General features: G+C 39.6%; 1 protein-coding gene across 2 annotated transcripts in view; it reads right to left on the reverse strand.

Annotated features, from left to right (window-relative positions):
* The window catches only part of PTDSS1 (phosphatidylserine synthase 1), a 54,959-nt gene that overhangs the window by 11,703 nt on the left and 24,640 nt on the right, over window positions 1-18,616 (reverse strand). For both annotated transcript variants that reach the window (XM_038388505.2, XM_043507567.1), the window contains exons 6-9: window positions 15,296-15,447; window positions 13,079-13,220; window positions 10,934-11,046; window positions 8,725-8,790 (exon numbers count right to left, since the gene is read on the reverse strand). In XM_038388505.2, coding sequence (XP_038244433.1) covers window positions 8,725-8,790; window positions 10,934-11,046; window positions 13,079-13,220; window positions 15,296-15,447 — 473 coding nt within the window. The remainder of the gene's footprint in view (window positions 1-8,724; window positions 8,791-10,933; window positions 11,047-13,078; window positions 13,221-15,295; window positions 15,448-18,616) is intronic.

Below are 18,616 nucleotides of genomic sequence, written 5' to 3' on the forward strand. Positions count from 1 at the left end.
GTAATAAAAATAAATATAAGGTGAGCACTGTATTCTGTGTTGTAATTGAAATCAAAAAATGATTAGGGTACTGGAACACATGACTTATGAGGAGAGGCTGAGGGAACTGGGATTTTTTAGTCTGCGGAAGAGAAGAATGAGGGGGGATTTGATAGCTGCTTTCAACTATCTGAAAGGGGGTTCCAAAGAGGATGGATCTAGACTGTTCTCAGTGGTAGCAGATGACAGAACAAGGAGTAATGATCTCAAGTTGCAATGGGGAAGTTTAGGTTGGATATTAGGAAAAACTTTTTCACTAGAGGGTGGTGAAATACTGGAATGCGTTACTTAGGGAGATGGTGGAATCTCCTTCCTTAGAAGTTTTTAAGGTCAGGTTTGAGAAAACCGTGGCTGGGACGATTTAGTTGGGGACTGGTCCTGCTTTGAGCAGGGGTTTGGACTAGATGACCTCCTGAGATCCCTTCCAACCCTGATATTCTATGATTCTATGATTAATACATTTAAAAACGTAGAAAACATCCAAAAATATTTAAATAAATGATATTCTATTATTAACAGTGCAATTAATCACAATTAGTTTTTTTAATCGCTTAATAGCCCTAAAAAATACCATTAATCTTGCTAACTGCCAGCCAAATGACTTGGCTATACAGCACATCAGCCTGTATGCCATTCCAAAAGCAGAATCTGAATGTTCACTCCTTGTTATAATAGAATCTCTTGAGATTCAGCAAATGGGCGCGAAATGGACGTCCCTTAAAACCTCAGTGCCAACTCATTCACCTAGGTTGGTTATATTTACCAAAAGCAACAAGCAGGAGTAAAAGCATACCTCAGCATGTATCAGCCCTGATGGGACAATATCTACTTGAGCAAGCCTTGTTGACAAACAGCACTGGATGTCTGTAACTTCAAGAGGACAGAATGTTCCTTTCAAAAGAAGCACAGCTGTTTTAAGACAGATTTGTTCCCTTCACCTTTTATAATGTTTCTGTGATCGAGTGAGAAAACAGCAAGTCCTTAAGGGCTTTCTGCAGACTGTAATCCTCTCCTAGCTTTAGAGGACAGTTTTCTATGATTTTTGCCAGCTGTGCTGCTACATTGTTAGGGACCAGACTCCTGCAATATGGATCTTACCCAGGCAGTTACAGATATTTTGCTTTCCAGAACTGTCCATTTTAAAATGATCCTTTCTATATCTCAAAAAGAAAAAAAAAGAAAGGAAAGGAAAAAAAAAGCAGGATAAGACACTAAAAAGAGATGACTTTTTAAAAATATGTTTTTTCTACTTAACGTCTTTCATTGCCATCACTTGCATTACTTTTAACATGTTAAACTTTTGTAGAAAACAACATTTGGGATAACCGCATTGTTTAAAAGAACCTGTGTATACAAGTGAGGAAACAGTAAATCAAAAAAATAAGGAAATTTTAGTACTAAAGGTGTTGCCCTACTACTCCAAGATTGATGGGAATCAAACAGTTACCTACCTGAACATAACTGTTGTTCTGCAAAATGTGGGTGCAGACATATATTCCACTTGGTGTGCACGTGCCCACTGCACTGAAATGGGAGAATTTTGCTTTACATTGCCCGTTGGGGTGATGGTTGTGCCCTCTGGCCCCATAGCCCCTCCCATAGCTATTTAAAGGCAGCACTGCCTCGACTCCTCTGTCGTACTGAATGTCAATAGATTCATAGATACTAAGGTCAGAAGGGACCATTCTGATCATCTAGTCCGACCTCCTGCACAGTGCAGGCCACAGAATCTCACCCACCCACTCCTATGAAAAACCTCACCCATGTCTGAGCTATTGAAGTCCTTAAATCATGGTTTAAAGACTTGAAGGAGCAGAGAAGCCTCCCTCAAGTCAACCATGCCCCATGCTACAGAGGAAGGCGAAAAACCTCCAGGACCTCTCCAATCTGCCCTGGAGGAAAATTCCTTCCCGACCCCAAATATGGCAATCAGCTAAACACTGAGCATATGGGCAAGATTCACCAGCCACATACTGCAGAAAATTCTTTCCTGGGTAACTCAGATCCCATCCATCTAATATCCCATCTCAGGGGATTTGGCCTATTTACCCTGAATATTTAAAGATCAATTACTTACCAAAATCCCATTATCCCATCATACCATCTCCTCCATAAACTTATCAAGTAGAATCTTAAAACCAGATAGATCTTTTGCCCCCACTGCTTCCCTTGGAAGGCTATTCTAAAACTTCACTCCTCTGATGGTTAGAAACCTTCGTCTGATTTCAAGTCTAAACTTCCTGGTGGCCAGTTTATACCCATTTGTTCTTGTGTCCACATTGGTGCTGAGCTGAAATAATTCCTCTCCCTCTCCTGTATTTATCCCTCTGATATATTTATAGAGAGCAATCATATCTCCCCTCAACCTTCTTTTAGTTAGGCTAAACAAGCCAAGCTCCTTAAGTCTCCTTTCATAAGACAAGTTTTCCATTCCTCGGATCATCCTAGTAGCCCTTCTCTGTACCTGCTCCAGCTTGAATTCATCCTTTTTAAACATGGGAGACCAGAACTGCACACAGTATTCTAGGTGAGGTCTCACCAGTGCCTTGTATAACGGTACTAAAACCTCCTTATCCCTACTGGAAATGTCTCTCCTGATGCATCTCAAAACCACATTAGCTTTTTTCACAGCCATATCACATTGGCAGCTCATAGTCATCCTATGATCAACCAATACGCCAAGGTCCTTCTCCTCTTCCGTTACTTCTAATTGATGCGTCCCCAATTTATAACTAAAATTCTTGTTATTAATCCCTAAATGCATAACCTTACACTTCTCACTATTAAATTTCATCCTATTACTATTACTCCAGTTTACAAGGTCATCCAGATCCTCCTGTATAATATCCAGATCCTTCTCTGAATTGGCAATACCTCCCAGCTTTGTATCATCTGCAAACTTTATTAGCACACTCCCACTTTTTGTGCCAAGGTCAATAATAAAAAGATTAAATAAGATTGGTCCCAAAACCGATCCCTGAGGAACTCCACTGGTAACCTCCCTCCAACCTGACAGTTCACCTTTCAGTAGGATCCGTTGCAGTCTCCCCTTTAACCAATTCCTTATCCACCTTTTGATGTTCATATTGATCCCCATCTTCTCCAATTTAACTAATAATTCCCCATGTGGCACGGTATCAAATGCCTTACTGAAATCTAGGTAAATTAGATCCACTGGATTTCCTTTATCTAAAAAAATCTGTTACTTTTTCAAAAAAGGAGATTAGGTTGGTTTGGCACGATCTACCTTTTGTAAAACCATGTTGTATTTTGTCCCATTTACCATTGACTTCAATGTCCTTAACTAATTTCTCCTTCAAAATTTTTTCCAGGACCTTGCATACTACAGATGTCAAACTAACTGGCCTGTAGTTACCCGGATCACTTTTTTTTCCTTTCTTAAAAATAGGAACTATATTAGCAATTCTCCAATCATTCGGTACTACTCCTGAGTTTACAGATTCATTAAAAATTCTTGCTAATGGGCTTGCAATTTCAGGTGCCAATTCCTTTAATATTCTTGGATGAAGATTATCTGGGCCCCCCGATTTAGTCCCATTAAGCTGTTTCAGTTTCGCTTCTACCTCTGATATGGTAATATCTACCTCTATATCCTCCTTCCCCTTTGTCATGCTACCATTATCCCTAAGATCCTCTTTTGCCTTATTAAAGACTGAGGCAAAGTATTTGTTTAGATATTGGGCCATGCCTAGATTATCTTTAACCTCCACTCCATCCTCAGTGTTAAGCGGCCCCACTTCTTCTTTCTTAGTTTTCTTCTTATTTATATGGCTATAGAACCTTTTACTATTGGTTTTAATTCTCTTTGCAAGGTCCAACTCTACTCGACTTTTAGCCTGTCTCACTTTATCCCTACATGTTCTGACCTCAATTAGGTAGCTTTCCTTGCTGATCCCTCCCATCTTCCACTCCCTGTATGCTTTCTGCTTCTTCTTAATCACCTCTCTAAGATGCCTGCTCATCCAGCTTGGTTTACAACTCCTGCCTATGAATTTTTTCCCCTTTCTTGGGATACTGGCTTCCGATAGCTTCTGCAGTTTTGATTTAAAGTAATCCCAGGCCTCCTCTACCTTTAGATCCATAAGTTCTTCAGTCCAATCCACTTCCCTAACTAATTTCCTTAATTTTTGAAAGTCAGCCCTTTTGAAATCAAAAACTCTACTTGCAGATTTATTTTTGTTAATCCTTCCCTTTAGTTTGAACTGAATTAGCTCATGATCACTTGAGCCAAGATTGTCCCCTACAACCATTTCTTCTATGAGGTCCTTGCTACTCACCAAAATTAAATCTAAAATGGCATCCCCTCTAGTCAGTTCAGCAACTACTTGATGAAGGAATCCATCAGCTATCGCATCTAGGAAAATCTGAGCCCTATTATTATTACTAGCACTGGTCCTCCAGTCTATATCTGGGAAGTTAAAGTCTCCCATGATCACGCAGTTTCCATTAGTATTTACTTTATTAAAGACATTAAAAAGGGCTCTATCCATATCCAAATTAGATCCCGGAGGTCTATAGCACACCCCAAGCACTATCGTAGGAGAGGCTTTACTAGTTTTCTTCCCCAATGTAATTTTTGCCCAGACGGACTCTGTCTTATCCATTGCATCGCTTCTTATTTCTTTACATTCTACCTCATCATTGATATACAATGATATACAATAGTTGAGACTTCAGTGCAGAAGGGACAAAAGTTGGGTTGTGGAATACACATCTGCACCCACATTTGGAAGAACAACAATTGCAGTACAGGCAGATGACTTTTTTTCTCTTCAATTGGTTGAAACGGTGTATTCTACTCAGGTGTCTCATAAGTAGTAACCGATGGAGGTGGGGCTTGGAATCTACTTAAATAATGACAGCAGAAATGCTCTTCCAAAGTTTGGTTCTGATCTAGATCTCCACTTAAGACAAGAACTTAGGGTGTGGCCTCATGGACACCTTGTTTTTGCAGAACTGAGTATAGGGAGAATCCACCATTAAGGGCTACAAGCTCACTAAATCTCACAGAAGATATGATGATAAAAAAAAAAGCTCTTTTTCTGGCAAAGAAGAGACAGAGAGCAAGTGGCTAGGAGCTCAAATAGAGGACTCTAATGGCAGTGTGCTGAGATCGCACCAGGTGGACCCTCAATGAGCTGAGAGAGACCTGAGGATTTGAGATTTAACAGGTAATCTAAAATGTCTTGAATACATGCTAGTACTGGCTGAATTCCCTGAGTCAAAGACCAAACTGAAAAATGCTTCCAAGTCGCCAAACTGGTATACCTATTAGAAAGTTTTCTACTATTAAATAGAACTCACTGCAATGCTTGCAAACATCATTCTTCCTTCTAGTCTAACCATGCAGGATCCACACCATTAGAGGCAGACTGCTCAATGCTGGATGCCATAACTGGCTGTGGTGTTGCATCAACAGGTCAGGAATGAGGGGGAGAGAGCTAGGAGGTCAGACGGACTGTGAAGGTCGGAAAACCAATGTTGTGTTGGCCAAGCTGGTGCAATGAGTATCACCTTGGCATGATCCAACTTCAGTTTGAGAAGCACCTGAGGAATGAGTGGGACTGGGGAGAAAGCATACATCAGGGCCGATCCCCAATTCAAATGGAAGGTGTCAGTTAATGAGCCCAAACTGAGACCCGTGTGCAAGCAAAATATCAACTACATTTTTTATTGTCTTTCATTGCAAAGAAGTCAATCATTGGAATGCCCCATTCTTTGAAAATGGACCCCAGCACACTGTCCTTCAGAGCTACTCATGACTTTGGAAGAAACTCCAGCTGAGTTGATCAGCCAGCAAATTCTGAGCACCTGGTAACTGTGCAGCTGTGGGTATGTCTTCCTTAATGCAAAAGTGCCAAAACTTCATTGCTTCCTGACAAAGCTGGTTGGAGTGGGCTCCTCCCTACTTGTTCACATAATACGGTGTTGTAACTCTATGAACCACTGCCCTGATCTGATCCCAAAAGGATCAACACGCACCGTAAATGGCTCGAAACTCCAGGATGTTGATATGAAAGGATGCTTCCTGTTCCGACTACAAACCCTGAATCATCAATATTCCTAGATGTGCTCTCCAACCTATTATGGAGGCATCAGTGACTACAGTCCTGGTCAGTGGAGAACAAGCAAAGGGTATACCCTAGCATATATTGATCTGTTCTGTCCACCACTGTAGAGAGTCCAGGCATTTCGACAAGCCTGTCCAATGACTGACAACTCGGGTGATAGACCAACTTCAACCATGACTGACGAGAACAAGATGCAATCTTGCATTCTGGACTAGGTAAACGCATATGGCCTAATAACTTCAGATATACATGGACCGTGGTTGAAGACTGAGACTGGAAGTCCAGACACAGGCTTCAAATTGCCTAGAACCGCTCATGCGGGAGACAGGCCTTAGAACTCAGAGTCTAGGATGGCAATAATTAACTTGATTTTCTGTTTTGCTTTGACTTTTTTTTTTTTTTGGGACAGTCTTCTGATTTTGTTTTGTTCAAAATCAACTCTAGTCAACCAAAGAGATCCAGTGTGCTTGAGGACTGATTCTTCAGATCTGCCCTTCACTAACCAATCATCTAGGTATGGGAAGAGATGAATTCCCCTCCTCCTGAGATAGATTACTATCACCGCCATGCATATGGTAAATATGGATGGGGCTGATGTCAAGGCAAAGGGGAACTGTATACTATTAATGCTGACCCGCAACTAGGAATCTCAGAAACTTCCTGTGGCTTGGGAAAATTGGCAGATGGGAACAGGCATCTTGGAGACTCAGAGCAGCAAACCAGTCATTGTGATTCCAGCCACAGGAAGGAGGAACAGGTAGAATTTGGATGGTATAACCCAACTGCACAGTGCTTAAGACCCACTTGTCTGAGGTTATTGAATCCCAAGCCCTATGGAAGTAGGACAGCATGTCCCCAAATGGAGGGGAAATAGCCTTGATTGGTGACTAGTTTGTTGCCCTTGAAGGGAGCGTCAAATTGGCTGCTTGCCATTAGTTGATGGACTATGGGCTGGCCGACTGAAGATGGAAAAAAGAGGGCCTTCTCCTGTGCAACTTGTGTTTCCTCTTGGAGAAATTCTGTTGTGTTGAAGAGTAAGCAGTCTGCCTGAAATACTGTTGGGAGTACCAATGGAATTGTTGTTGTTGTTGCTGCTGATCCCCATAATGATGTCTTAACTGTTGAGGTATAAACCCCAAAGGATCATAAAGTGGCCCTGGAGTCCTTAAAAGAATGTAATGTCTCATCAGTCTTTTCAGAAAACAAAAACATAGCCAAGAAGCTCTCCTCATTGTTACAGTTAAAGCCATAATCCTAGATGAGGTGTCCGCCATATCAAGGGCTGATTACAGTGATGTCTTCGACACTAGTGGGCTCTCTGCCAGAAAAGCCTTAAACTCTTCCACAGCATCCTCAGGCAACTCATCTATAAATCTGGACATTGTGTCCCAATTCACAAAGTCGTATTTAGATAAAAGTACCGGCTGATTAGCAATGTGCATATGTAAGGAAGACATAGAGTAAATTTCTCCCCTCATTTAATCCAATCTCTTGGCCTCTTTTAGACATTCACTTATATCTGCCCTGTCACATTCTCTCATTAGTGGCAGTCATTGTAAGCGAATTAGGAAGTGGATGCAAGTAGAAACACTCAAATCCTTGCACAGGGCCTGCACTAATGTGACCCTTGGAGTTGAAAACAGGAACAGTTCTGTTCTATTTAAGCATCTGTTGAAGCACTTTACTAAAGAGTTCCCTTGTGATCCAAAAAGAAGGCTTCCTGCAGTGTCAAAGAACATTTTTACTGGATAGCTCTATAATCTGGTGGGGGGAGCCCACTAGCTCAGATTGGAAGTTCTGGTTAGCAAAAAGGTCTGTTCCATCTCTAATTTCTGTGATATGAAGATTTTGTCATTTAACATTTTATTAAGCCACCGTTCCAGAAGCTAAGTAACTAATAAATGAAATACAAATTAGCTTGATTGGATTTTTATACTGATCTAAAAATAAAATCTGCTATATGCCATCTATCTGCGGACAACGGTGAAATAATTTACAAAGTGTGCTTAATAAAAATTTGTATAGTGCCCAGCACTATGAGATCCTGATCCATGACCTGGGCTCCTAGGTGCTACTACAATGAAAAGTTATTTATTAAGAGCCTAAAATTCAGCTCTCGTAAAGCCAATAATCACTGAAAACAGAAGGAGTTGTGCCCTCATATCTGAAGGCAGAATTTAGCCCTACTTAATTATGTTTCACAATATCCCTGCTAGGCAGGCACTTTGCACAGTTAAAATGGATGCATCAGAGGTTAAGCTATTTCCTAAAGCCACCAAATGCACCACCAACTAAGTGGGGAACAGAATGCAGATGCCCTAACTAATATTTCTTTCTTTAACCAGCAGCACCTATAAACTCTCCCTTCCCTTCTCCATCCTTTCCACCCCACAAATCTAAGATATTCTTCCCCCCATAGGCTTCTCCCCAGGAACCTTTTCTGTGCCTGTCTTTTAGATTGAAAGCAATTTGAGGCAAGGACTGGCTTCATAGCATACCTGGCACCGCACTGAGCACACTGCCAACACTTAAAACAAGAAGAACAGAACACAGCCTCACATTTGTAAAATTTCTAACAGTCGAGAACACTTACCCGAACACCCAGCACTGAGTTCCTACCCTTTTGCACTGCGTGTCTGTGAGGTAGGCATAATATTGCCTGGAAACAGAAACAACAAATGAAAATTCTTTAACAAAGCACAAAGCTTCTGAAATACATTTACACTTTTAAAAAATGATGAACATTAATATTCCCTGTATCAAAAGTGGAGCACTTAGGGCTTATATCATGCGTTACACTAAAACATGATGAAAGCCTACTGGATGGCTTCAGTTTTAGTAGGACTAATCATCAGATGGGGAAAAAACTCAACCAGAGGCAAACAAGTCTTGGAAGAGCAAATTTGATTTAAAAAATTATCTATGCTCTAAACTTTGAAGTTATGTTTCATTTTAAGTTATTCTAGTTCCTGAGTGCGCATGTACGTCTTGGGAGGTACAGTGTGTCAGTAGTGGGTTAATCTTGGGGAAAAACACAGTCTAAGGAAACCAAGTGTCTATTTAAAAATTAGATTCATCATTTTAAAATATGCCTCTTTCCAGTTTTGACATTACTCTGAACGGCTCCCATTCTGACACTGCGTCTACATGGGAATGGAACGTAGTTTACAGGACTATACTGACAGCCCTGGTGACTGTTATCCTCCATTCACAGAACACACACAGCACACACAGCAGCACAATGCACGGGTTTTTCATGATCTGCCAACCTGTATCAGCGCTGACCGGGAGAGATCACTGCTAGGGGTGGGGGATAATTCAGTTTCAAGCCAGGCAGTTCATTGCTTTTCTACAGAGACTGCCAACAAAGGATACTACTTGTGACAGTGATTGTATTTTCAGGGTAGCAGATTAACAGCTAATTAATGTGAATGGAAGGTAGAGCAATATTTGTGATATGATTATTAGGAAAAATGCCATTTGCCAGCACAGTGGGACACATGATATCAGCATTGTCTTCTTTTTATCCTTTCACAAATACAAAGGAAATTAAATTCAAAAGTCTTATGTTGCTGTAACATCAGGGTTAAGAATTTAAACAGAGAAATTATAATGGGGACGAATGGTCCAGTGGTTTGGGGTGCTAAGCTGCGACTCTGGAGACCTGGATTCAATTCCCTGCTTTGCCATAGACTTCCTGTGTAACTTTGGGCAAGTCACTTATAGTATGCTCCAGCCCAAGCAGGAACGTCTACACTGCTATTTTTGACCCACTAGCACGAGCCCTGCAAGACCAAGTCAGTTGACCCGGGCTCTGAGACTCGCTGCCATGGGCTTTTTTTTTTTTTTTTTTTTTTTTGGGCAGTGTAGACATACCCTTTGTTTCTCTGTGCTTCTGTTCCCCATCAGTAAAAGGAGGATAATAGCACTTCCCTACTCACAAGAGTGTTATGAGGATAAATACACTAAAGACCGTTAGGCGCTCAGATACTATGGTAATGGGGTCCATATAAGTACCTAAGAGAGACAGAACACACAATATTGAAAAGTTACGGTTCCTACACAAATAATTTGCACATACATATTAAAATACATATTTACCAGAACCCCACCCCCAAAACAACCTCAAATACAATATATGCTTCAATAGCTGTAATCTTGACTTTTCAATTTAGATGTAAACAGAAGCTGGTACAAGACATTTTGGTTGCTATACAAAATTACTTCATGAAATAATTTTGTAAGGTGACTATGGATTGATTAGTTCTCAAGTCCCAGTCATGGTTCATATTTTGTAGCTTCACTAATTATTCAAAACAAGGAACTACCACCTTTCCTTATAAACACATTGTGGTATATTCCATACTCAAGCACAAATAGGTAGCTAGAGACAAGTATCATGGAAAGACGCACAGGTGTAAATTCCCTAACGTGCATGCTGTAATGACCATATGGCTCTTGTCAACAAAAGAACCTAATATGAAATTATGGATGGCTGCATATGGAGTTAATCCACCCAACACAGGCAACTGCTGTGCAATCAGAAGAGAGAATGATAGATTCTTTTAAAATGCAGATTTTCACACAAGTCTCACCATTAGTAGCATACACCCAGACTGCTGAATTTTATCCTTAGTCTTATACCTAGCACTGCAAAAATAAGGATAATTTTGCCCTTTTTGGAGACTTAAATGCATTATTTATTTTCACATACTGTACTTATTTATAAAGCCTGTGCACCTTTTCTTGTGTTCCTAAGGGTCAGAACTACTGTACAATTAGAAAAAAATAAAATAAATTACCTTACAGTGGGTGCTGTGATAATTCCAATGAAGAGAATTCTACCCCAGCTTAAAGGGTGACTTGCTTGGAACACAAAGATATGTTTCAAAAAGAATGTGTTCAACTCAGTCAGCTGGAAATAAAAAAGTCAGTTAATAAGGTTCTTTTTTACAGGATAGACCCATGCACATGTAACCCCTTCTCAGAGACAGATACATAAAATGTTAGAATTTATACAATAATTAAAATACACAAGAGGGAATGATTTATGGTTTATTGCAGCTCAGTAACTAGCTCTGCTGGTTGGATTAAGAATTAAAAGCTCTTAAAATATCATCTTCAGAACAGGCAAAGTTGTATACCAAGTCAACAAAACAAAACAATAAAATTAAAAAAACCCACCACCACAAAAAAGAAAAAACCCAGTGCTGAACTACTTTGTATACTTCAGATAACCCATCAAGGTTTCAGTTAATAGTTTATAGAGTTCTATTTTGGAATAACAGCATAATTCTTGAAGCAGGGCTAGGATGCAAATTTAGAAAGAAGAGAAAGTGTTCAAGTCTGTAAAATTCAGAGCTCACTGGACTCTTTACAAACCAAATCCAGCTTTTTTCTTTCTAAAAGAGATCCCCATTTATACCTGTTTAGTTTAAAAAGTTTTTTTAAATTAAATCCCTTAAAAAGATCTAAAGGTAGCATAAATTATGGGCAAATGGCTGAAATATGCACAGACATGTTCATAATTTAGTTCCAGCATATTTATGCTTTCACTCCAACAAAACCAGAAATTATCAAACTAGTCCATCACTTTTAAAAAAAAATAGCTAAAATGGAATATGAAAATCTGGAATTGGAGGTGGTAACTCCAAACAGCTGTAAATAAACCACTTGCTCCCTTGAAACAGGTACTCCTGTTTAATTTTATTGAAGTTTTTAACCCCTTAAGAATTCTCACAATAGAAAATGAAGTGAGGATGTGACTACTCAATATGATTATTTGTTATTTTAGATAGTGTGTCCTACACTGTATTGTACTGAAGTATTTTTAGAGTAAGAATTGTAGGACTGGTGCCCCAGTGGGCCTCATCTCAAAACAAGATACATCTCTCACAAAGGAAGTCTGTTCCAATTAGCAAAATTATAAGTAAGTAAATTGCATGCTATCTTGGGGGTGAATTTTCTAAGATGCTAGAATGATTATATTCAAACATCTCTGTGAACATAGCCTAATTTTAATGGGGAAAGAATAATTTCTGCATTCTTCTACTCCCCCCACCCTTTACATTCAATGCATTAGTTCCTTTCTTTTTGCATTAAAGTAAAAGCCTTTGGCGGCAGCAATATAACTGGGGCCAGACACCAATGACTGTAAAGGGTTTACAGTCACTCAGTAATGCAGTGCTCTCTTGCTGTATCTCCTTCTGATCAAGAATAGTTTAAATTAAACCAGTGGTTCCTGAGCTTTTAGGGCAAATGTACCAGTTTAACAGAGTTGTATGAGGTAGTGCCTGCCGACTCAGACTGTACAACTGAATGAAAGGCAGGTAGCAGTAGCACAGAAGTGCCCAGGAAACAAGGTCATCACTAAAGGCTATGTCATTAAGGGCTATTATGGGCTTCACTTAAGCAAAACTGCCACTTGTATTAAACGTTATCTGACTGAACACAGATTAAGGGCAATGGGATTAAAGTCCTAAAAAAGAAAGCACATCCCTGGGTACCATCACAAATGCTGTAAGGTATTTCAGCAAGTGCCTAATTTTAAGCACACGAGTAATTCCATTAAAGTCATATGCACTTAAAGTTAGTCACATGTTGAACTGGTGATTGAATTCTGAATATCATACTGGTACGTGCACCATCAGCTGGGAAAAACCTACTCATCTGTTTCTTCAGTTCTCATAACTATCCATTGCATACAGTAATCCCACAGCCAGTACATCAATCTGCAGCCGTTTGTTTCTTTCACAGATATTGTAATTTCACTTGTAACTATAGTCCAGATGCGTTGGATAGTGTCCAGAATAGTTTGTGGTATCCGTTCATTTAATTGTACATTTAAATGATGGACTAAGATAAGAATATAATATCTTCTAACCAAACTCAGCCAGTAAGTAAACTGAGCTGATACTAGTTTTGATTTCACAAAAGTTATTTCTTACCTGCCAGATGATCATGAAAAGGTATATTCCAGCCACTCTTTGAAATGAAGACTTGGGGTCAAACCAGCGAACATAGGTCCAGCTAGCTGGAGTGAACTGTAATACAGCTCTTTTGATTTTCCCTGTGGTGGTATGAATGTCCCTGAAATAAAAGAATGGCTGCAGTAAAGACAAGGAAAAGATAAGGCCGGGGGGAGGGGGAAGGAGAAGACAAGTGATACTGCATTTTAGTATTTCTATTAGAAATCATGATGCAGTGTTCTTTCCCATAAATCTATACTTAAGGGCAATGTGTTGTGTGTTACAGCAAAGGTTGCGTTAAGAGGGAGAATTTATTGAATGTTTCAGTGAAGAGGCAAACAGCTATTATGAGAAATAGCCTTCTTATAGCAGAGATATATACTGTCAGTAGTAAAAAACCAAAAACTAGAAAACATTGAAATCAAACTCCCAGTACTATCTAAAGTACAGTTATTCAGTTTGGGTTTCAAAGCATTTTTTTCTTTCCCTGAAGGAAAAAGGACCAAGAAAAATGGTGTTCTGCAAATCTCCCACAGATTCCTGAAGAGAGGTTCCTTCATTATCTCCCTATTTTACAGCTTCACTGTCCTTACCAACGAGGTATAGATGGTGATTCCCTTCTATAGAGCATCAACACCACTCCTATTCCACAGGTCTAAGTGTGTTGCTATTGCAGGATTCACAGCACATGCTAGCTTGGTATTGGACCCAACTTGGGTGTCCCACATGGCCATGTACAGCACTGGATGTTAGCCATAAGATTATCCCTGCTTCATATATTTTTTCCTCCCATCTTGGGAGGAAGGGGAGTCTCTGTCAGATGGGCTGCATTTTGTTTTTGTTAACATCTTTGTTACTTGAACAGTTAACAAAACAAATGAAAGGAAAGCTTTTGGTGAAACCTTCCAACTCTCCACTCCTCCAGCTGAGGGCTGGGAAAGCGACAAATTAGATTTCAGCCTGTTGCAATGTCACTATCCCACTCCCTGTGCGCCTCCAGGGGAAAAAGGGAAATAGAGACTGAAGTTTCTGGTATTTGTTTTTTAAAGTGCAAGTTTGGCTTGTTTATTTCTTTCTTTTAATCTTCCAAACCCACCTTTACATAACAGAAATTTAAAATACTAGGAATTCACATGAGCCTTTTAAAAGATAATGACAACCACCACCACACCACCATAAAATAAAAAGCTAGTGGTGAAGACTGTTCCCTCAATGGATATACTATTTGTTTTACTCTTAATCTGCACTGCACTCTCCCACAGACGTGGGACACCAAATCTATGATGTTCCCTGTGTCCCTGCTGGACTGGAGGCAGGAAATCCTGAATTTAGACCAAACCCAGGTCTCCCTCATCTTAGCAAACAGCATGTCCAGTTAAGGAAGGTAGTGTTGTTTAGTGTATAGGATACAAGACTGGAAGGTAGACGATCTGGACTCTCTTCCTAGCTTTGTCCCCAACTTGTTGTGAGTGACCTTGGGCAAGTCACTTATCCTCTTTCAGTTTCGCCATCTGTAAAAGATGGATAATACCGCTTGCCATCTCAGTTAAACTTTGGAGAAACTAAATCTTTGAGTTATATGGATGAAACATACCATAGGCCAGATTCTGCCACTCTTATTCACACTGCCTAATATCTTATACTGCAAGTGTTTCCACTGATATTAATGGAACCACCTGTGGAGTAAGGTACTACACGATATAGTTTATCATAATGTGATCTTATATATGTTAGGTACTGATAGTATTATTGCTGGGTCACTACACTAGAGCATAACAGCCTGATCCCAAACCTACTATTAAAAGGACGAGTCAAACAGTTCAGATATATGTGTGTATTTGCTTCCTTTTTCTTCTAACAATGCTTTGCTGCCATGAATTAAAAGATTAAAAATGTAAATATATCCTTTACCATTTTGTACTCTATTTGGCCTCAACTTTCACCTTTAAGACTAAGCAAAATTCTTAAAAAATCAATTACAATCAGGTACACAGTTCATACAAAAAATTGACACAAGATGATGTCCCAACATTATTAATCTCATATACAGCACTGTAAATATACACTGATCAAACTCCATTTCTATAGCACATGCATTTTACATACATAAAGACATTTAATGAGGAGCTAATAATTCAAAATTTTACACTGCAATATTTTAAACATGAAGCTTATTGGCTTTTACTTTAGACCTACTTGAAACTTGCCCAGTGATAGGTCCTCATCTCCAAGAAACGACAAACTATCATGCCCAACCAGATGCCACCCCCGTTACATAGTAGGATGTCCAAAATGACTTGATCCCACCAGCATTCAGCAAAATTAGGCAGAAGATGCATGAAGAACAGCTATAGAATACAGCAAAAAAATTCTGAATGAGGAACAACATAGAATTCTTACAAAGATTTTCAACTTTTTTATTTTTTAAAGCAACTGTTGAACAAACAAAAAGTGTCATATTTTATAAGCCTGCTTAAAAGTCCATTGAAGTCAATGGGCATCTTTCCACTGATTCTAGTGGACTTTGGATCAGGGTCCTACGAAGGCTTCAGAGGTTTTCCTCCTCTCACCTTTTCCCTCTGGTGCTGTACTATCTATAGGAATCAAGTGCAGAGTTTTGAGCCCCTCAGACATAAAATGTTATAACACAGAACCCTTGCGGAACAATTGCATTTCTTTCAGAGAAAGGAAGGTGATTTTGTGCTTGTCTAAAATCAAAAGGCTACATTTTAAAGAGAATCTTCTTTGTTATTTAGTGTTAAACTGTCTGTTCTCATGAGCATCAATACTGAAGCATGTTGGAATGCAAGATTTTTAAGACTTCTAATTGAACACATTTCAGGAACTTAAGTCTTTTTTGTTAATGACGTTTTGGGGAATTTCCTGCTTGTAAAAGGTTATAGGACTGGCAACCTGTATGATGCAATTTTTCTGTTCAGAGATAGATACAGCATAGACAGTGGCAATACAAGCTTTGCCATGCTGACCTACCAAACTGCCTCATTCTTGACCTGGAGAGACCTAGGAGCGAGAGGGTATTTCACTCTGTGTGTGCTTTCAATCCCTTGCATTTCTGCTAACTACCAATCGAGATAGTGCTGTGATAGTGCTATTAAAAAAGAAGACCAAGGGTTGGTCTACCCTACCGCTTAAGTTGATGTAACTTACGTCACTCAGGGGAGTGAAAAAAACAATTCCCTGAGTGATGTAAGTTACACTGACTTAAGGCACTGTACACATTATGCTATACTGGTGGGAGAGCAGCTCCTGCTGACATTACTTCTGCCTCTCACGGAGGTAGAGTAATTATGCCGATGAGAAAGCGCTCTCCTGTCGGCATAGCGTGTCTTCACGAGACATGCTACAGCAGCGCAGTTGCATCAGTGCAGTTGTGCTGATGTAGCGCGGTACTGTAGACATGTCCCAGGACCAACTACTTATTTCACATAGGGCAGAACAGACAGTAATGACTTTCAGTCCTCAATAGCTAGATTCAAACTAGCAATACAGGGGTAAAAGAGCTGATACAATCGCCCAATATTTCCAGTTTCCTACGAACTTCCTTTGAAGAGTGTAACAGCATTCATTTCTGAAGCTCACCGTCTTGCTCCTGTATGACTCAGGCTCACGTCATGAGCAGCATATGGATTCAGTCCATCAAGAAGATATACCCTCTGCCCCTCAAGAAGAAGTAACTTTATAATCTTCATTCATAGAGTGAGTGAGGCAGAATGGTGGGACTAAGACATTTTAAGTAAAACACAAACCTGATTCATTCAGGGCTAGAAATGAATTGCTCATCTTAAGTGAAAACAAGTTTTGATCTCTATTACAGATTATCTCCCCAAATCCCAAAGGCTTGAAATTGGATAACATTTAGCAATTCATCAGAAAAGGGATACGTGCATGTTGAACAGTCCCTGTGGTACATTCAATGAGGTGCCAAGCAAAACAGATATTCCTCATAGTATTCTCTATTTTCTTCCATTAAACGCCAACAAAAGTGAAAGGAATTGGCTTGCGTAGTCTCTTGCGTGCTACCAGAATTTCATATTAAAACATCTTTTCATTGCCAGAAGCATGCAGAAAAAAATGTTATGTCAGATCTGTGAGGGAGAGGCAAGGAGTGCCTCATGCACAGAGCAAGAAAGGATGCTGGTCACTGTAAAACGAGATACAGTGATCTATCCTGACAGTGATACCTTTCCTCCAGGGTAACTACAGAAACAGAACTGTTTAAACAGCTTTATTTTCCCTGCACTAAAGGTGTGGGCCAGTTTTAACATGAAAAGGAAGAACTTTAAATTATTTTCCAGAATCAAAGATGTACACGACTTATACTCTCACAGTGGTTTCAAATCAATCATCTTACTTCGTAAAGTTTTTGGATAAATCTGGTGTGAAATGGGCATTATATCCATTTCTCTTATTATGTTTTTAACTCTCTTACAGTATTTAATGAGCTTATATACTGCACTATTTCTGCCCAAAGACACTACAGATTACAGCTGAGGAGGCCGAGTATAAACAAAGTAACGCTATTTGCATAATACCAATTTGTGGTGTGGTGGTGCCGAACACAGAGCATCAAAGGTATGTTTGAATTCCAACTTTAAGAAGATAGTATTCAGCATGTGTGAGTGTCCAGTGTCAGTATGGGGATTTAGCCAGCTGACAGCTAGCAATGCTAACAGGAGATGCACAACTTGCACAACCCTATGCAACTCCTGATAATGATTGTAGGTTTCTAATGACTCTTCTGAAATAGTTAAAGCACTAAAAATCAATTTGAGCGGTAGCATCCTATCTATATGGTAAACTTTCCCCTAAACACATTCTCTATTCCAATACTCTGCCCTTCACTAGCAGGGAATAGCAATCATATGGGGTCAAGTTGTGGGTGGTGGCTTTGTCATGATCCATAGGGGATGATAAGAGTCACTTTAATTTGTGAGCTGAGTCAGGATTTCAACCTGTTCTCCAAAGGTGACAGCTAGTGCATTACCTCACTGTGCCACCTAGTGCCTTCATGAATTGGAATTCTCTTTTAATTTTAAACAATACTGTTGTAAGAGGGGCCTGGAAGAGATAGAATCCACGAATACCTAAGAATAACAGTACACATTAGTAGGAGAAGATGTTAGGGACAATATTTTCAAACTGAGGGGGACTCATATTAGGTTCCTAAATCCATATTTAGTTTCTAAAACATAAGTCAGTTGATTTTCAGAAGGCCCAAGCACCATCAAACTCCAATGAAGTCAATGAGATCTGCTGCTTTAAAAATTAGGCCTACTAAGTTGGGTGCCCTAAAAATGAATTTAAGAACTTAAATTTAGACATCAAAGTCTCAAAATTTTGTCCAAAATCTTTTTGGATTGTAAGAACTAGAGCCTTCCTGGTCTGAATTGCTTAATAACTGAAAGCAAGTTTCAGAGAGTCTCTCTCATTGCAAGTTCTAGAACATCAGCTTCCCCAAAACTGGCATATCCTCCATACCCTGATCATTCAGGTGTT

Source organism: Dermochelys coriacea, chromosome 2 (assembly GCF_009764565.3).
Source record: "Dermochelys coriacea isolate rDerCor1 chromosome 2, rDerCor1.pri.v4, whole genome shotgun sequence".
Classification (NCBI taxonomy): domain Eukaryota; kingdom Metazoa; phylum Chordata; order Testudines; family Dermochelyidae; genus Dermochelys; species Dermochelys coriacea.